We start from the raw sequence: 21,643 nt of genomic DNA, 5'->3' as shown, positions 1-21,643 counted from the left end.
ATCGGGGCGTTTTTAATACTTTTACTAGCTGGGCGCTCTGAAGAGAAGTAACATCCTCTTCTCTTCAGAACGCCCAGCTTCTGACAGTGCAGATCTGTGACGTCACTCACAGGTCCTGCATCGTGACGGCCACATCGGCAGCAGAGGCTACAGTTGATTCTGCAGCAGCATCAGCGTTTGCAGGTAAGATCGACTTACCTGCAAACGCTGATGCTGCTGCAGAATCAACCAATAGCAGATAGGGGTTGCAAAATCTGGTGACAGAGCCTCTTTAAAGGAACAGTGTCATCACAAATTTTTTTTTAATATGTTAAAGATGTTAGTGCTTTATTAAAAACGTTTATATTTATTTGTGTGTTTGTGTTTTACTTTTTCTTATTTTTACACTTTTTCTTCCCTATGGGGGCTGCCATTTTTTGTTCCATTTCTGTATGTGTCGATTAACGACACATACAGACATGGAATACGGCAGCCACAGTCCCATAGAGACTGCGAACGGGTCCCGTCCCATCCACTTCTATGTACGCCGTCTGTGTGGGAACTGCGCATGCGCCGCTCCCACACAGTCCAACTTGAAATTGGCGCCGTCCGGCGCCATTTTCCTGTGGACCGGAAGTCGCGGCAGGAGCAGGTAAGAGATTTCAATGTATGTTCGTGTTTGTGTACGTTTACTACTGTATGTAAACCTACTACACTGTGTGTTAGCTCAAAAAATGGCGACACACCGTGTAGGAGGTTAGACCGTTCAAACCCCTCGTTTATCCCGGCACTAGCCAGGATAAAGGAGGGGGGGATGCTGAGAGCTCACTAGAGCGAGGGCTTTTTACCCAATTTTGCAATGCTGCAATTTCGGGAATAGCTCCATCTAGTGACCAGCAATGGGAAATATTATAAATTAGAATTAATTTATAATATTTCCTGACTCGTGAAAAAAAAAAAAAAAAAATTGAACAATGTTTAATCACCTACACACTAAATGTTTAATTAAAAAAAAAAAAAACATGTTTTTCTGGCAACACATTCCCTTTAAGGGCTGGTAATTTGCAATTTTTCAAACAGATTTGCGGGCTGAAAATCCGCAGTGAAACGGGTGAAATTACTTATCTCATTTCAAATGGAAATTGACCTGTGATGCAGTTTTAAATCTACAATATGTCAATTCCTGATGCGGATTGGTCACAGATTTGTTGTAGATTTTCCCCATTCAGTTCAATGGTAAAGTCAAAATAAGCAACAAATCCTAATTGTTACGTATTTTGCTGGAGATTACCTGTGAATCCGCAGCAAATTCTGCCTGTCCAGATAGTGTAAAGTTAGTTTAAAATAAAAAAAAACACACTATACTCACCTCTTATGGTACATTCATGGCAACGCATCCCTCGGTGTCTGTACACCCAACCTCCAGTGGGGGTAGTGTCGTGACAACATGTGATGCTGCAGCGATCACATGCGACAACACGTACAGAGATGAGGGAAGCGTTGTCATGGGAGGAGAGTATAGTGGCGTTTTTTAATTTTAAGTCACCCGTGACTGGGAAATCCGCACCAAAATCCAATTTATTTGGTGCGGACTTGCCGCTGTGGATTTCCCAACGGCTGTCACCGGACTTGTTGTGGAAATTTTCCGTGTTGACATACCCAAAGACTGGATTTGTACGATGCGTATTTGCTGCAGCTTTTTGAGCCAAAGCCAGAAGTGGTTTCAAAAGGAATGGTAAATGTAAAAAGGAAGAACTTATACTTCTCCCTTCTGGATCAACTTCTGGCTTTGTGGCTTTGGCAGAAAAAAATCTGCGCTAAGATTTGCAACATATATGCGATGTGTGATTCCAGCCTTATTTGTACTGTGTACTTAGGGTGAATAATAGCAATAATTGTATTGGGGGGGGGGGGGGTGGCAGCATTAATTGAACTGGGGATGAAAGGCGGCATTAAGTGTGGCCATTCATTCACAACTAAATAGCCGCATCAATTGTACTGTGGATAGTGGCAATTAATGAGCATTGGCAATATACTGCATTGCAATGGAAATGAACAATGATGGTGTATCCAGCACTCGATATAAAAGTTAAATGGTTTATTAGGTCATGTTAAAAACAAAAGTTTGAAACAAAAATCCTGGGACCACGCTTATGTGTTTCAGACCGTTAAGGTCCTTAGTCAAGCTATGACTAAGGACCTTAACGGTCTGAAACGCGTAAGCGTGGTCCCAGGATTTTTGTTTTAAACTTTTGTTTTTAACATGAACTAATAAACCATTTAACTTTTATATCGAGTGCTGGATACACCATCATTGTTCATTTCCATTGCCTTGCATACCTGCTGTCGATACAGGACTACGTTGAGGGTATCTTCAAGCACCTGCAGCATTTGAATGAAAACTTGCATCATGTAACGCTTTGAAAACGCATTGGAAACGCAGTGAGCGAACTTTTCTGTAATACATTTTTTCTTAATATACTGCATTAACTGGACACTAAATGGCGGCATTAATTGATTAATACTTGTCTGGGTAGTAATAAATCGAACAATTTATTGGGGTACTAAGTAAGAATTGTATGGCGGTAAAGGTTGAAGGATAGCTATGAACCTCCACATTGACAATTTTCTTCTTGTGTATTCGTCTATTGTATTTCATTATTTGTGATTGATTTATGCATGAATTTGCACTAATGGCAACATCGTCGTGTAATATGCAGCTAGCAGAGTACATTTGCTTAAGATTGCAATGGGCTGTAGCTTTGGGGGCACTTGGCTGAAAATTTCTTTGACTAGGAGGTACTAGGCTTGGAAAACTAATTATCCCATGCATAGCGATGTCATATACACCGATCAGCTACAACAATAAAACCACTGACAGGTGAATTGAACAACATCGGTTATCTCATTACAATGGCATCTGACAAGAATGGGATATATTAGGTGAACAGTCAGTTCTTGAAGCTGATGTGTTGGAAGCAGGATAAATGGGAGTAAGGATCTGAGCAATTTTGACAAGAGCCAAAGGAGGGCCTGTTCACATCAGCGTTGGCCTTCCGTTCCGGGGTTCCGTCTGAGGTTTCCGTCGGGTGAACCTCGCAACGGAAAGTCAAACTGAAACCACAGCTTCCGTTTCCATCACCATTGATATCAATGGTGACAGAAACATTGCTAATGGTTTCCGTTCTTCACCATTCCGGAAGGTTTCCGTTTTAATGACGGAATCAATAGCGCAGTCGACTGCAATTTAAAACAAATGCTCGTTTATTGAGCTCCATGCGGAGACTACATGTCCCATAATGCGCATTCCCCTACTGTGAAAATACATGCTCCAAAAACGAGACGCCACTAATGTCGTGACATATACTTGACTAGGACTATCAGATCCCAGAACATGTGACCAGTACACGACACATCTGTAAAGGGTACAGGAAATGTAACATCAGAGGTCACATGACGATCGTAGAGAACAGAGAAACACGGGACTTTAGGATGAGTAAGTAAATTACAAATTTAGTTTGGGAGAGACTAAATATAGTGGCCAGATAAAAATAACTCGAAAAACCCCTTTAACAGATATGTCACGTGCTATTAAACAGCCTCCCCACCAGGATGTATGAGATACGTCCATGGCAGGGAAAGGATTAAAGTCAATGAGCTCTTCAGTACGTCCCATAATACTAGCAATGGTGGTCTTCGGAGATTGTATGGTCGTGTGCTTGATTTTATACACCGGTTTATAATAGGTGTGGCTGAAACACCAGAACTCAATAATCAGAAGGTGTATGTACATACATTTGGCCAAATAGTGTATATGCAATTCGTATAATATATAGATGTATTCTTTAATACAAAACAAGTTAAAGCTGAGTGTTTACATGTAATTAGCCAGCCTGTTTTGGCCTTGTGGACACAGATGATTTTTTCAAATCTGACATGTGTCGCTTTATGTGGTAATAACTTTGGAATGCTTTACATATCCAAGCGATTCTGAGATTGTTTTCTCCTGACATATTGTACTTTATGTTAGTGAAAAAATGTGGTCGATAAATGCAATATTTATTTGTGAAAAACTTCAAATTTTAGCGAAAATTTGCAGTTTTCTAAATGTACTTGTAAAACAGATAGCAATACCACACCAAATAGTTACTAGTTTACATTTCCCATATGTCTACTATATGTTAGCATTGTTTTTTTCACGTCCTTTTATTTTCTTGAACGTTACAAGGCTTAGAACTTTAAATCACTGTAAGTAATTCTCAATTTCCGTTAGTTTTCCCCAACATGTGTAGTTAAGATTATTTTCACTGAGTCTCTGACCTGTTTAACCCCTTAATGGCCGCCGATAAGCCTTTTCACGGCGGTCATTAGTGGGCTTTATTCTGATGCAATAGTCTTTTCACGGCTCTGCATCAGAATAAATAAACAGAGCAGGGAGCCGTTAAATCTCCCTGCTCTCAGCTGCCAGAGGTAGCTGGGGGCATCCCTGTTCGAACGAGTGAGATCGATATTAGTATCGATCTCATCCGTTTAACCCCTCAGATGCGGCGCTCAATAGCGAGTGGTTTTGCAGAGAGGGAGGGAGCTCCCTCTCATCCCACCGGCACCCGGCGATAAAATCGCCGATTGTCTGGGTCTCCGATGGCAGCCGGGGCCTAATAAAGGCCAGAGGCATGACCTAGCAAATGCTTGTCCGTTTTAAACGGTAAGACACTGCAAAAGTATTGCAGTGTATTATAAATGCGATCGGAGGATCACATATTAAAGTGCCCTAGTAGGACTAGTAAAAAAGTTTAATAAAGTTAATTTAAAAAAAATGTGAAAAAAATAAAAATAAATGAAAAATCCACTTTTTCCCCTTACAAAATGCTTTACTATTAAAAAAAACAAAAGAAAGCAAAAACGTTACACATATTTGGTATCGCCGCGTCCGTAACGACCCCGACTATAAATCTATTACATTATTTAACCCACACGGTAAACGCCGTAAAAAAAATAAAAAAAACAATGGAAAAATTGCTGTTTGGACCCACAGCAGTGCTCAGAAGGGAAGGAGCGCCAATTTTGCTGGATTGGTTTTCGGTGCCATGTCTCATTTGCAACGCCCTGGAGGGACCAAAACAGTGGAAACCCCCCAAAAGTGATAACATTTTGGAAACTACACCCCACAAGGAATTTTTCTAGGTGTATAGTTAGCATTTTGACCACACAGGTTTTTTGTAGAATTTTGTGGAATTATGCCGTGACAATGAATATCAACATTTCACTAAAATGTTGCATTTTTTAATTTTCACAAGCGATAAAAGAGAAAAGCTGCCCAACGTTTGTAAAGCAATTTGTCCAGAGTACGGTAATACCGAATATTGTGGTTATAAATGTTTGAGAAATTAATTAACCCTTTCAGGTCTGATCCTTTTTTGCTTTTTCAATTTAGTTTTTCACTCCCCGCCTTCCAAGAGCCATAACTTTTTTATTTTTCAATCAATAGAGCGGTGTGAGGGCTTTGTACTTTCTATTCACACCATTTAAAGTACCATATAATGTACTAGGAAACTGAACAAAAATTATTTGTGTGCTGAAATTGGAAAAAACTTTGATTCCTCCATTGTTTTTGGGGTTTTGTTTTTAAGTCTTTCACCGTGCAGTAAAAACGACAAATTAGTTTTATTCTGCATCTCAATAAGATTACGGTGATACCAAATTTATATAGCTTTTTTAGATTTTACTACTTTTATAAGGAAAAAACTATTTGTTAAAAAAAAAAAATTGTTTTGTATCACATTCTGAGATGCATAACTTTTAGTTTTTTGGTCGATGGAGTGGTCTGGGGCTTATTTTTGGCGGGAGGAGCTGTAGCATTTATTGGTACATACAACGTCTTGATCACTTTTTATTATATTTATTTTTAGAGCGAAGGTGACAAAAAAAAAACCCTGTGATTTTGTCGTTTTAAATTCTTTATTTCTTAGTCAAAATAGCTGTGGGAGGTCTTGTTTTTTGTGGGATGGGTTGTAGTTTTTTTTGGTACTATTTTGGGGTATATGCGACTTTTTGATCACTTTTTATCCTATATCCTGGGAGGGGTGGGGAACAAAAAAATAGCGATGCTGGCATAGTTTTTCATTTATTTTGTTTGCGGTGCTGGAAAAACAACATTATCGTTTTATAGTTTGGGTCGTTACGAATGCGGTGATACCAAATATGTGTACTTTTTAAAAAAAATTTTTTTACTTTTTACACTTTTTTTTTACCTGCAGCTCTGATCGCTGTAGAATACATTACACTACCTAGGTAGTGTAACGTATTCCAACTGTCAGTGTGACATCACAGTCACTCTGACAGTAAGTCTACGAGGACCAGCTATAGGACATAGGCGTCCATAGCATTAGCAACCCCCACAATTGCATGGGGACTGCCGATGTTCTCCAAAACACCCTAAATGCAGCGATCACAATCTGCAAGCCATCCGCATCAACCAATTTTTGTTATACAAAAAGGTAACATACAAACTCTTGAAAAAACCTGAACCAATCAAACTGAGGGAAGACATCAGGGCTCATCTGGTATGGAACGCCCAGTATTACAAGCTAAAGGGGGTTTTCCAAACCTTACTTTTTAATGAAAAAAAACGATTCAATAACGTTGGATAACTTTTTAATTTACCCCCCTTTCAATAGATTTACCTATGCGTCCATTCGGATACAGGTCACGTGTACTCTCTTCCACTTGCAGTGTATATGATGTGTCGTTCATCGGACACGTGATCTTTGATGGATGTCTCCCCCCCCCCCCCCCAATGTACGGGTCGTCATTACGGATGTCACGAACATGGGTCAAATCTGGAGCTGTTTAAAGACACTTGGGAAAAAACAGGCTACGAATGTGATGTCACAGACATAACTCTACACCATGGTTGTAGAAAGGCATACTGGGCGTTGTTTGATAGGACTAGGAGGTGTCCTGGGTGAAAATGGAGAGAGATAGGCGGTGTAGTGGGAGGGTGCAAAGCAGAAGTTTTACTGTCTCTAAAGCCGGAAGTACCGAAGCATATCAAAACAGTTGAAAGAACAGGCAGAAGTGTATTCAGTTATTATTTCCGCAGGAAACATGTTTGTGAAGCAATTTCTGTTTTTTTGTAACTCCTAGAAAACCCATTTAAACATTACAAGTACAAGCACGTTACCTGGTGGGCATGCAGGGCATGCTATCCTTGCCCTGCTTTGTTTTATTGCAATTAAGTATTCTAGTACTAAGCCCAACAGCTAAGAAACATACCCGAAGCCAATAATATCTTAGCAGATTGGATGCTGTTTGGCCAATTACAGCAGGTTCTCAAATATCCTTTTCATTTGGATGCCTATACAACCCCCCAAACTGCTGTATAGTTGGAGCACTTTAGGGCTCACTGTAGACGACACCAGCTGGCAAAAAGGCAGCAGAATTAGGCTTCACCATGGGAAGAACAGCTTTTCCCAGTACGCAGTAATCCCCAGGAGGGAGGGTCAAATAGTAAGCCAACCGGATAGTGGAAGGAAAGGGAAACATGGAGCATGAATCACAACTGTAGCAGGGAACTAGAATATATGAAAACAGGAACTCACTGATTGAAGACAGGGATGGTAACAAGATGATGGTGCGTGATGGTAACAAGCTGCCCCCAACTCTATTATTCCCTATATCCATCCCTGAACACTGACCCAAACACTAGACACCACTAACCATCACGGTCCCAAACACTAAACACTGTTCCTAATCTGAGGACATTGGGGCAGATTTACCAAGACTGACGCTTTAGACGCCAGTCTTAGCTTTCTGCTCCGCTGGAGTAAGACGCGACAGATTTATTAAAAGGCACACTCCCCCTAATAAATATGTTGCATCTTTATGCTGTGCATGCGCCACAATCGTGTCAAATCGCAGTAAAAGCAAATTCGATTTGTTTTTTTATGCCGTTCTAACCGCACCTCAAACGCAACGTATGAATGGACTCTAAGGCTAGGTTCACACTGTTTTTTTTTAATGGTTTAGCTTGCATTTTTGTCTTTTGGTTGATAAACTCTCATGTCTCTCAAAAAAAAAGGTCATCAACGAAATGGAAAAAAAAAATCCAAGCTAAAAACGCAACAAAAACAGTGTGAAACCAGCCTAGCACTCAATTAACCCCTTGACACACCACCATGACGAAACTGTACGTCATGGTGCGGGGGTTGAAGTATGGAGCGGGCTCATGGGATGAGCCCGCTCGATACACTGTGGATGTCAGCTGACACCTCACACTAATGGCCAGGAAGAGAGAGAACTCTGATCCTGGCCATTTAACCACCACTTAGATGCCGCAGTCAATAGCAACTGTCTGAAAGAGGTGGCAGCCCCCTCCTACAGCCCATCGCACCCACGACACAATCGCGGGATGATGATGGTTGTCATGGCAGCTTAGGGGCCTAATGAAGGGTTTGCCTTCTTTCTGCTCATGTTAAGCCTTAGCAGGGCTTAACAGGAGCCAGTGAAAATGACATTTCTATTGCAGCGTATTGCAACAGCGATCTAATAATTGCTGGGTCAAATCCCCTAGGGAAACAGAATTTTAAAAAAATAATGTTGTTAAAAATAGTTATATAAAGTTTTAGGTATTTTACAAAAAAATATACAAAAAAATTAAGTTAAAAAAAAATATTTTTCCTATTTTTTCTCTAAAGAAAAAATATAAAACAAAAATGTCTAAAAAAACCATTACTATATAACATTATTTATCCCGCATGGTGAACCCTGTAAAAAAATCTGAATAAATTAAAAATGCCAGAATCGCTGATTTTTTTGGTCCCCAAAGTTCTCCAATTTTTTTTTAAAAAGTGATCAAAAAAAAAGTCATATGTACCAAAAATAATTACAGCTTTTCCCTCAAGATAAAAGCCCTCACACTGCTCAGACGACAGAGAAAAAAAACAAACAAAAAACCCAAAAACTTATGGCTCTCAGAATATGGAGACAAAAAAAAATTGTTTTCCCACAAATGCTTTCTTTGTAAAAGTAATAAAACATTAAAAAAAAAAAACAAAACACTATATAAATTTTATATCACCGTTATCGTATTGACCAGCAGAGTAAAGTTAATTTGTCGTTTTTACTGCACGGTAAATGCCGTAAAAACGATACCCAGAAAGCTATGGAGGAATCCGTTTTTTCCAATTACACCGCACAGAGTTTTTTTTAGTTTCCCAGTACATTATATAGTACTTGAAACAATGCTATTACAAAATACAGCTCCTCCTGCAAAAAAAAAAAAAAAAAGCCTTTAAACCACTTCATTGATAGTAAAATAAAATAAAAAAAATAAAAAGTTATGGCACCTGGAAGGCAGGGAGTGAAAAACTAAAAATGGTTGGACTTTAAAGGGGTTACCGTGCTTTAAAGAGAACCGGTCACCTGTCCATGCATGTGCAGCTGAGTGCAGCATGTAATGAACAGGGCTGCACAACCCCTGGGGCACTTTAGGCTGGATTCACACGAGCACATTACGTCCGTAATGGACGGATGTATTTCGGCCACAAGTCCCGGACTGAACACACTGCAGGGAGCCGGGCTCCCAGCATCATACTTATGTACGATGCTAGGAGTCCCTGCCGGACAACTGTCCCGTACTGTAATCATGTTTTCAGTACGGGACAGTAGTTCCACGGAGAGGCAGGGACTCCTAGCATCGTACATAAGTATGATGCTAGGAGCCCGGCTCCCTGCAGTGTGTTCGGTCCGGGACTTGTGGCCGAAATACATCCGTCCATTACGGACGTAATGTGCTCGTGTGAATCCAGCCTTACAATCTTTTTTTCTACCCTCCTCCGTTATTTAGATATCGGTGACGTTATATTTGGCACCGGATATTTAAAATAACCCCCTGAACGGTCAATGGGGCGTGTAAAAGGCAAGGGTGCGTGTTACTATGGCTGTGACACTGTCCAATCAGCTACGGACAGGGTTACAGCAAGAGCGAGGAAAGAGAGCGTGTGCTCTTGCGAGAGATCACAGTCTTGTACTTGTCTGCCGAACTGGCAAGGGGGCGTGGTCACTGCTACGGACAGTGTAAGAGCTGGAGAGAGGAGAGCGTGCATGCACACGCTCTTCTCGCTCTTGCTGTAACACTGTCCGTAGCTGATTGGACAGTGTCACAGCCATAATAACTCGCCCCCTTGCCATTACACGCCCCATTGACATTTCAGGGGGTTATTTAAATATCGGGTGCCAAATAGAACGTCACCGATATCTAAATAACGAGGGAAGGTAGAAAAAAAAAAAAAAGTAAAATGCCCCAGGGTTTGTGCAGCCCTGCCCATTACATGCTGCACATGTATGGGCAGGTGAAAGGTTCTATTTAAGCCTCTATGCAGCTATATTGGCCCTTGACGAGTCATCATTTTGGGTTTTTCTCATCACTGATCTACATAACTTTTTCATTTTTCCGTTTTTTTTGGGGGGGGGGGATGGAGAACTTATTCTTATTGATCAACTTTAGTCTTTTTTTTTTTTTTTTTACGAGGGGGCTGAACAAAAATACAATTCCTAGCTTTCTTTTTTTTAGGGCATTCACCATGAGTAAGTAATAGTGTTATTTTTGCATAATACAGCATTATGAAAAGGGGAAAAATAAAGAAGTTTTGTTTCCTCTTTCCATATAGGTTTTTGAGTACCGGCTTTTTTTTTGGGGGGGGGGGGGCGGGGGGAGTTTGACCATGCGATTGCTACCATAATACACTGCAAGGGCAGGGCCTCATAGTCATACAAACATGGCAGACCTGAAGTCATTCTTTAGGCCCACAGCTGCCATGGCAATCCATTGGCAACCAAAGATCGGTTTTGAGGCCCCTCTCTCGGTCTAACTACTTAGATGCTGCTGTCCGTGGCATCTGAGGGGTTAAATGCCTGGGATCGGAGTACTATGTGACGAAAGGCCTGCCTCTTAACAGAGAAATTACTTTGATTATTCCAATCTCTAGTGATGGAGTATTAACAACTGGTAATCCCCATAGTCACGATCATTGCTTTACATAAATGGAGCAAACAAGCACCTCTAATCGGCTCGTTAACTACCAAGAAACCTTTAGGTGTAAAACCACTCCGTCTCATTCATAATTCAGTCCCTACAACTTTAAGATGAATAAGCCAGAAGCTATCTCCCCTGACATGCTGAGGGGGTTGATACGGCTTCTCTCTCAGTTGAACAAAGGGTCAGACATGTTCAAATGCAACATGCTTAAACCCTGTTTCCCCCCATAGAAAATAAGCAGGCTCTGACTAAAAATATTTAATACATATATTTCCCAATCTAGATACCCCCCTACACCTGCCCAGTGAGCCAGTGTGACGAGACGCTCAAAAGGTGCAGGCTTCGCTCAGGTGGATCTGGCCTGCTATGTACCATATGCTTGAGCATTAAGACTTTTGGATAGATGCTGCCTCCCGCAGAGTTAACAATTGCTAGCTGGACTCGCAAGGAGTAGCTGATCGCCAGGCCGGCTTCTCTTTAAGGATACCGAATATGACTCAACATCACCTCCTCATTGTTCAAAGTGACAAAAAAAAATAAAAAACATTTGTGGACCTCTGATCTAATGTTTGCAGGAAAAGTGTATAGATTTAATTGCTAAGGCCTTATTCACACGACAGGGTCCGAGTGTCGGCCGATAAAATAGACAGTTTTTCCCGGCCGGTTTGTATCCGTTCCAATTCCGCTCTGTGCTGGACACATGCCGTGCTCACTCCACTAGCACACATGTTGCAGACTCACCGCTCATACCTAGCACAGATGCAGCACGCACTCTAGTCACAAACTACTTACACACTGGACACATACTGCACACACCCCCAAACACATACCACATACACACTAGTCCCATACCACTCACACACTGGATACAAGACGCATACAAATGCCTCTAATACATTAGATTCAGACACAAACCTCACACAAATTGCATATTGCACTCATACAATGGCCATACACTGTAAACACTACACCAATCATTCACACTACAAATATCAGTCCAACACATCATTTCACGCACATTGCTATATTTACCAGCTTTCTTTAGTAAACTGCTGATTCTTGGGCACTGGAAGTACATAGGAATCTATACCGGAGACACCCCTCCACCACTAAGCCCCACCCATGTGACCGAAGTCAGACCCTTTTCACTAGGCTCCTCCCATCTGTGGTTCAAATTAACCATAACCTGTTGCTTATGCTTCTAACCTTCCAGCTACCTATAGTAGCTGGAACCCCCCTGCCCTCCCACAAGAGGCTGCTTGCAGATGCAGACTATACGGTGTGCATCACCCATGTCCTCTACACTCACTTATGCCCCCCCCCCCTTCACTGTAGCAGGCTGCTTGCAGCTTACATGAAGCTGAAGCAGCGAAAGAAATAAACCTGCTGGCGCTGCAGCCATCAGCAACGTGCCTGGCAGGGGCTGGAGTCCCCTTCTCCTTGGCAGCCAGACTGAATCTGTAGAAATAGCAAGCCTATCACGGATTGGCTGTTGCTCGGCCAACCAGTGCTAGACTTGATTTGTATATGAGGCAGGGTAGGTACGGATTCTCCTTTTCCTTTGTGGTGCCAGAGATGTATAACTGTGCTCTGATGAGATGGCCATCAGTGCAGAAAACAAGCCTAGAGTGGATTAGCTGTGGCTTGGCCAACCACGATATACCGTATTTTTCGTACTAGACGACACACTTTTTAGCAAGAATAAATCTTGCTAAAAAGTATCTATGTCTTATAGTCGGCAGTCAAAAGGCCCGGCTGCGCCAGACCCCCCTGACCACATCCTTAACCCCTTCCAGACACATGATGTGCCGGCATGTCATCAAGTGGGTGGGTGACGTTTGGCCTGGGCTTACGCGCGGAGCCCGCTCGATACACTGCAGGTGTCAGCTGTGTTTTACAGCGGACACGCTGCTCCAACGGCCAGGAACAGGGATTGTGTTGTTCCTGGACGTTTAACTAGTTAAAGGGGTTTTCCCATGAGGGACATTTATGACATATCCACAGGATCCACGGCATTTAAACAGTTCGGAGAGGGACGGTGCCAATGGTTGTCATGGCAGCCCGGGGACCTAATGAAGGCCCCCAGGTCTTCCTTCTGTCTGCCTCTGCTAAGCCATGTAAAAATTACAATACAAAACTATCGCTGATTCAAGTCCCCTAGGTGAATTGATAAAATGTGTAAAAGAAAGTTAGGTAAATATTAAAAGTTCAAAAAAAACGCACACACACAGTAAAAAAATTTGGCATCACTGCGTTCGTAAAAAATAAAAATAAAATTGAAAACACTGGAATCATTGTTTTTTTGGTCATCTTAGTGCTACATTTTGAAAAAAAAAAAATGATCAAAAAAATCATATGTACCATAAAATGGTGCAAATAAAAACGTCAACCCTTCCGGCAAAAAATAATCCCTCACACCGCTCGATGAAAAAAAAAATATAAAAAATTATGGCTCTCAGAATGTGGTGAAACAGAACAATTTTTTTTTATTTTTTTTTTAACAAATCGTTTTTTCTTTGTAGAAGTAGTCAAATATGAAATAATTTTTTCCTATTTTCTGCTGTCTAAAATCTGGGTGTGTTTTATAGTCAGGTGCGTCTTATAGTCCAAAAAAATACGGTACTTGATTTCTGCAATTCTCCTTCCCATCAGTGCTAGTGTTCACCACTTCCCGAAACTATTTGTGTGGGCGGCCAGCAGGCGGCCCACTGCTCACCGGCACATCTGGAATTTGCCAAAACTGCCAGTTAAGCCCTGCCGATAAGTGTGCTTGACTCACCGATATACGGCTCCAAGTTGGATGTAATGGAAGGAGTCAATCTTCATTAGTAGTGCCTAATAAGGAAAATAGACAATCAACATTTTCATATTAGACAAGTCATAATAAACTAGGAATAAATTTAGATTGTGTATGAAGAAAAAAAAAGGTTACGTTAATTAGCAAGGGGAAGTGGGGCTTCAAAAAAAATAAATATAATCCACAATGGGAAAATGTGCAAAACAAAGTCAAGTTAAACGTTTCTGAAAATGTGCTGAAAACAGCTCCTTAATTAGAAAGAGTTTTATATAAATATATATAATTATTTTTTTAAAAGCAAATCTACATATTTTAAATTAATTGTAAACTTTGATCGCGTTAATTAGGTCTCTTCAAACAGTAGACCCTTATTACTGAACGTCAAAATACTAACCTTATGAATATCATAGTGTAGACCCCGAATTGCAAAGTTAGGGTCAAACTCATATCTTCTCAATTCATTTGGATACTGTAAGAAATAAAAAAAAAGTTCTAACATTAATATACATAACCATAGCTTATGAAGTTATATATTTGCCAGAATTCTCAGGTTTTTTTTATGTGTCATGTTACCGTTAAACTCAAGGTATTGCAGTCAGACTTGGCACAAGTTACCCAGTGAGCAACCTCTGAGGTCCAATGGGCAACCCTAAATCAACCCTAACTCTAGAGGACCCCTACCTACAGCGGAACTGCATCCCTGATAAGAGCAATTCCACCATCATGAACTTCCTAGTAACCTTTATAGTGAGCCCGGTTAGAAAATACAGACTATTAGGAGGACCACTGGGCAGCCTCTGACTGGCAGTACAAGTAGAACGGTACCTGAAAAGGAAAAAGGTAAACCAAAACGCACGCAATAAATCCAGAGGGACAATAACAGTAAAAATTCCAGCAGTACCAGTAAGGCCCCATTTACATCACGTTTTGGCCTTCCGTTGCATGTGTACGTCGGGAAGACTACCGACGTATACTTCAGACGAAAAGCCAAAACTGTATCATACATGTTTCAATGGTTACAGAATAGGAATAAGTGCCAGTGTAATTGCCAATCTAACAAACAAGTGAGGGACTTAACCAAGCTGAATTTGCAGAATGGCATAAAATACCACCGCTTAGCATGCCTGTGCTGGGGAAAACTTTTTGATTAACATGATGCCAAGAGTTTGTTCTACAAGTTTCTCTGGATAGATAAGAGTATTTAATGAAAGGGGTATTCCAGGTTTCAGCAAATAAATGTTATTTTTTGTATAATGAATAGTTATGCAATTTTCCAATATGCTTTCTGTATCAATACCTCAGTTTTTAAGAACTCTGATTGCAATTATTGAATAGGAATGCTTATGGTTTACTTCTAGTGAATACACATTTGTCCAAGTCATGTGATGATCACACAGGTGTACTGCTTATTACAGTTACAGTATAGAGTGGCTTGTAACAAACTGTTCACCTGTGTGTAAAAAAAAAAAAAAATAAAAAAAAAAAAAAAAAAAAGGACATTAAAAAAAGTATATAGGAAAAATTTAGAACTTTACATTACACAATCTAAAAGATTTTTCTTGAAACCCAAAATACCCCTTTAAAGACACAGCCTAATGCGAGTCCATCTTTTGGAACAGCTATATTCCGTTTTTTTCACTTTCTTTCCTCATATGATGATAGTTACTTTGAAGCTTATATAGAAACTTGTGAGGAACGTCATAAGATAAACCAGAAACAAAGTTTAAATAAACAGAGTTTATGCTTTTCTTCCACCTTAATCTTAAAACATCTGACAGTTCCTAAATCCACTGTATCTTAATTCATGAAGGCATGCAGCATATTTTGATAATTTTACATATTCACCATTAGGTAAAGTTAAACCTTTTGCTTTACTTCAGTACTTTCAGCGATTTGTGCCACTTTTATTTTCGCCTTTAATTGCAACCACTACTGCTAAACGTGAGCACAGTAAAACAAGGACTTCATTAATCTGACCTTAAAGTGTGGGCACACTTTAAAACTACACCTTACAATATATGAAATTACTTAAAGTGCATCAGTTATCTTTTCAATTAGAAAAAATGTTTATAGGATAAATCCTCCAGCTCACCTTTAAGCAGATTCACACCGCTGGCTGCGCCCGGATCCCCGGGTCGGCACACGGCATAGAAACAGGAAGGAATGCAAGTAGTGGATCCAGCACCAAGACAGGTATAGTGGTTAAAAAGGAAGCTCCGTTCCAAAATTTTATTCCATAAATGTATTAAAATCAGAAAGATCTATTCCAGGTATAAAAGGTGGTTGTGGGTATAGGCGGTGCCTACGCGTTTCGACTGCAGCGTCCTTACTCATGGCTTGCTTGAAACAGGTAACACACAAGACTGGGGTTTATGTCCGGTTACACACGTGGACTAAATTGCGGTCCAGGGAAAAAGTAATTCTGGAGCGCACATGACCTAGCAGTTTAGGCACCAAGTTACGGAGGGTGTCCAATTACATAGCGAGGTCAAAGTAAGTGAATATTTTATGATAAAGTACACCACTATATACTTTGGGTACTAGTTTTAAAATTCTAACAATGTACCGTAATTGTGTTTGACCGGATGTAAACCCTGTCAACCATTGAAAAACTCAAATTGCAATGGTGTAAGAAAAGAGGCTAAAAACATACATATAAACATCCGTAGATGCTGATATAATGGTAGATAAAAGAAAGATTCGATACTAGGTGGAAAGTGCATTAACAATCAGAAGCATTCTAATTTATATGCATAATACAGATCACTGGAATATATTTTGATGTACGATATAGGTAACATTGAATATGTTGATTTGTTTTTATATCATTTTACCTTCCTTGTTTGGATGGAATTTTTTGCTTAGTAATCATGTCGATCACCTCTGAGAAGGGTGTTTTTGATGAGTTTATTCATATCATACTTGATTTTCAGTTTAAATATTTTAAATTTTATATTTTTCTTCTTGGTAAGCGAGATTTATTTTTGGCCAAATATTGATTCATATCTAGTAGTGGAACATTAGCTCTTTTTTTAGGTTAAGACCCTCCCTGGACCGCAATTTAGTCCACGTGTGTAACCGAATATAAACCCCAGTCTTGTGTGTTACCTGTTTCAAACAAGCCATGAGTAAGGACGCTGCAGTCATCCGAAACGCGTAGGCACCGCCTATACCCACAACCACCTTTTGTACCTGGAATATATCTTTCTGATTTTAATACATTTATGGGATAAAATTTGAAACGGAGCTTCCTTTTTAACCACTATACCTGTCTTGGCGCTGGATCTTTTCAATTAGTCATACAAAGTTTTGCCAGACTTATGTTAACGGCTTGTCTGTCTCCACGGATTCGATGTCTGGACATTTGCACATTTACACAAGTGCTCGTGCAAATCAAGCCAGTCTATATACATCTATATACACCATTCAGCCTTTAAATAGAAGGGGTATATCCAGAATCAATAATTATCACCTATCCAGCGGATGGGTGATAACTGTCTGATCGTTGGGGGTCCCACAGCTGGAGCTACATGGATAACGAGAATGGGGGTCAGGAACCACCTGTTCCTCCTCACCGCTCGACTGCAATGAGAAGTATATTAAATGGAGCAGCTGTCGAGCATGAGCGCTGCCACTCCATTCAAAGTTTAAGGGAATGGTGGAAACAATAGAGTACAGCATTTGGTCTGCAACTAAATTCAGGTAGGTGACACGTGAAATATTTACATGAATCCCAGAACCTAAGGCTGGGTTCACACTGAGTTTTTTGGAGGAGGAAAATCTGCCTAAAAATTCAGTTTGGAATTTTGAGGCAGATTTTCCTCTGCCTGCATGCCGATTTTCGCTGCGTTTTTCGCCCGCGGACATAAAAAGCAGCGAAAGACGCTTTCTCTGCCTCCCATTGAGGTCAATGGGAGGTTAGAGGCGTAAACGCCCGAAGATAGGGCATGTCCCTTTTTCCCACGAGCCAGTTTGTCCGCTCATGGGAAAAAACGCCTCCGCCTCCCATTGAAATCAATAGAACGCATTTTCGGCTGTTTTTTGGCGCGTTTTGCGACGCGGTTTCCGCATAAAAAAAAAAAACTCGAGTGAACTCCCCCTAAGGTTTCCCAGCAGAACATCACCCAGAGCATTACACTGCCTCCACCAGACTGTCTTCTATTGAAAGTGCAAACTTGTGCCCCCTATTCTCCAGATATTCGAGACACACGCACTGCACTTCTTTCACTCCTCCATGGTCCAGTTCTTATGCTTACACGTCCATTGTAGGTGCATTCGGCGGGTGGACAGAGGTCAGCATGGGCAATGACCAGTCTGCAGCTACGCAGCCCCATATGCAGAAAACTGTGATGCACTGTATATTCTGACATATGTATTCGCTTATAGCCAGCATTAACTTTTTCAGCAAATTTGGCTATAGTAACTTCTGTGGGATCAGACCACATGGGCATGCCTTTGTTAGTTATCCTTCCTTGGACCACTTTTGGTGGGTATTAACCACTGCATACTAGGAACACCTCATAAGACCTGCCGTTTTGGGGGATCCTCAGACCCAGTCGATTAGCCATTACAATTTGGCCCTTGTCAAATTCGCCTTACGATTGCACATTTTTCCTGCTTCCAACATTTTAACTTCAAGAACTGACTGTTGATTTGCTGCCTAATATATCACACTTCTTGACAGGTGCTATTGTAATAAGATAATCCGTGTTAATCACTTCACCCATCAGTGGTTTTATTTTATTATGGCTGAACACCCAGACCCCACACCGCTCAACTGTTCTGGCCGCCGCCTGCACCGGAAGATATGGAGTGGTCGGTGCCAGAAGTAGAAAGCTCCGACCACTGTATAGCAACCGTGCTGCAACACCGTATCTCTACTGCTATTCAAGTGATAGGAGCAGAGCTGCGATACTGCAGCACGGCCGCTATACAGTGGTCTACTTTCATCTACTTTGTGCACAATCCCCAGTCCTTAATTTCACTGAACATTTTTGGGATGAGATGGAAGTAGCAATTCATAGACTTGTCCCTCCACTGTCCAATCCAAAGATATAAAAAGGGGTTACCCGGGATGTGAATTTTATTATTAGGGGCTGGAAATAAAATAAACCCAAAAAACAATACTTACCTATCCTTGCCGCTGGCAATCTAGCGCTGTTGTTTGTGAACATAGCGGCCATAAGTTGCACTTCTGGCATTATGCCGGAAATACCATTAGTCACCAGGGAGCCCCGATTACATGCATGTAACTGCTGCAGCCAATCAACAACCGGGAGTGCCGTCGGGGCAATAGCGCAGGATTGCCGTGAGCAAGAATAGAGAAGCAATACTTATTTAATTTCCCCTTTCTAAAACAAAAAAAAAAGCTCCTAGATAACCTCTTTAAACTACATCAATCCAAAATTAAACTCATGATTTTCTGGAGGCAAACAGAGGACAAAACTGTTACTTGCTATGTAAGCTAGGAGAGCAAAGACACGGTGGGATGGCTTTCCCCAATTTTTATTTGTACTTTTTGGCTGGCCAGCTTAGGTATTTAAACAAATGGGTGGAAGCTACCCAAATAACGAGTTCTGATTATTACTTGGCATCTCATTTAGGTTCTCCTATATTTTGGCCGGTCATTGAACAACCGTCACTATACACTTGTTAACTTTTGTTGCATAAATTGGCAGTTCAGGTGTGGAAGGTGGCGAAGGATATCAAATAATAAAGCGATTTCTCAAATTCACTAGCTCTATAGCATAATCTTAGGTTTCCTCACTTAATCCCTCTTCCCGATTTCACCTATCTGGAATCACGAGGGATCTAAACACTGGGGGGATTTAACAATCCGGTATTGTCTGCTCTTAAACACAGCTACAAGAATGCTATGATCTCCCTAGAACCTCGTTTTACAGGTATTTGCAATTCGGATATGCCCTAAAAAAAAAAAAAATTCCCTGCCACGAGTATACCCATATCTCACCACCCTTTTATTGGGATATGCACTTTCCAGGGTCCCCAGGGCTTGCTCTCTATCCTTTACACATATCTCTTCGGTGCCAGAATTGCCCCTATGCAACATCCTACAGAGAGCAGGTGGAACAAACAAATTAGACAGCTAAAACCTGTGACTGGGAGGACCCTGTAGAGCAGTGGCGGATTATCAAAACATCGTCCTATAAACCTATTCAGCGCGCTAGCGCTGCTAACTGCCGAAGATGGGGAGGAGCAGGGAATTGGCCGGGATCCAGGGGTAGGACACGCCTCCCCGACAGTGCGGGCGCCGCCATTGAGTAACAGAACAGAGACGGACGGCTGTTCTGTTACTCCAAAGCTGCAAGAGAAGAGCCGGGCGGGCGGTCACCGGCGCTTAGGTTAGTTGACTTATCCTGCCCAACTGGTTCCCGACCGCTGGCTGTATTTTTACGGCCAGCGGTCAGGGACGGGTCCTTAAAACCCGAGCCATAGACTTTCTATGGCTCGGGTTTTAACTTGCTGCCCGCACGATCGGGCAGCTTAATGTCGGGTCTCCGGCTGTCAGTGACTGCCGGGGACCCCGAGGAGAAGATAGAAGCATCTTTCGCTGCTTCTGTCTTCTCTGATCTCTTTTACGCAGCGCTCAATGAACGCTGTGTAAAGGAATAGAGACAGCAGCAGCGGCGCTGTCTCTATTCCTCCCGGTGATCATGTGACTGGTCACCTGATCGCCGGGTGCCGTTAGTGGCAGACTGTTGCTGGGTCTTACTAGACCCAGCACAGCCCTATTAGTGACAATCGTCACTATGAGAGGGCTGATTTCCCCTGTAACTGGGGCTGCTGTGCAGCCCCAGTTACAGTGGAAAAACATGGTGTAAAAGAAAAAAAAATATATAAAGTTCCCCAAAGGTCTTTTTTGACCTTTGAGGAACAAACCATAGTAATAAAAAAATAGTAAAGTAAAGTGCAAAAAAAAAAAATGAAATACACATAAAATGCCCACCCCAAAAAAAACGTTCCCCCTGCCAATCTTTGTTGTAACGCTAGCGCTGACCCAATTGCCCTAATATAGACATGTAATATATTAAAATTTACGGTAAACAATGACGATTACAAATAAAAGGTCTATTTTAGGGTAAAACTATGATATTACCAAAAAAAAAAATAGCTGAAACGTAAAAAAGCTTATTTTTTTACTATTATTTTCAAACTTTATGAATAAAAATTCTAAAATAGCAAAAAAGGTGTGTATAAAAACGCTAAAAAAAGAAACCTGCATTGTCTACGGAAAAAACATCGCAAAAATCACGTGGGTTTTATTTTTTTTTAATAAAAATGTTTGGTGCAACTTTGCAATTACGTTTTATTAAAAAATATTTTCACTTTTTGAGATACATCTGCTTTGTATCCTGTATCCGTCAGGTCAGCAAGACTGACGGGATCAGTGAAACGGGCCCTGCGCTAAATTAGAATCATAAATGTGATAGATTTGAGGTGGATCCTGCGTGTCACTGATCCTGTCAGTCCTGCTGACCTGATGGATACAGGATACAAAGCAGCTGTATCTCAAAAAAGAAAATATAAATAAAAATATTTTTTAATAAAATCAATCAATCAATCAATCACACTTATACACACACACACACACACATATATATATATATATATAATTATAATATAAAGTTTTTAAATGTGTACATAACCTTGTGGCACTATATACAAGGGGGAGCGCTGTGAGGCACTATATACAAGGGGGAGCACCGTGAGGCACTATATACAAGGTGGAGCGCTGTGTGGCACTATATACAAGAGTGAGTGCTGTGAGGTACTATATACAAGGGGGAGCGCTGTGTGGCACTATATAC

The 21,643-nt window shown here is 41.0% G+C and overlaps 1 protein-coding gene across 1 annotated transcript in view; it reads right to left on the bottom strand.

The window, feature by feature from the left end:
* NT5DC3 (5'-nucleotidase domain containing 3) overlaps positions 1–21,643 on the bottom strand; it is a 73,807-nt gene that overhangs the window by 32,639 nt on the left and 19,525 nt on the right. The window contains exons 3-4 of the mRNA XM_075856670.1: positions 14,209–14,283; positions 13,797–13,852 (exon numbers count right to left, since the gene is read on the bottom strand). Coding sequence (XP_075712785.1) covers positions 13,797–13,852; positions 14,209–14,283 — 131 coding nt within the window. The remainder of the gene's footprint in view (positions 1–13,796; positions 13,853–14,208; positions 14,284–21,643) is intronic.

The sequence above is a fragment of the Rhinoderma darwinii genome, chromosome 3 (assembly GCF_050947455.1).
Source record: "Rhinoderma darwinii isolate aRhiDar2 chromosome 3, aRhiDar2.hap1, whole genome shotgun sequence".
In the NCBI taxonomy this organism is placed as follows: domain Eukaryota; kingdom Metazoa; phylum Chordata; class Amphibia; order Anura; family Rhinodermatidae; genus Rhinoderma; species Rhinoderma darwinii.
The sequence above is the reverse complement of the archived record's forward strand: the minus strand, read 5'-3'. Positions and strand labels throughout refer to the sequence as shown.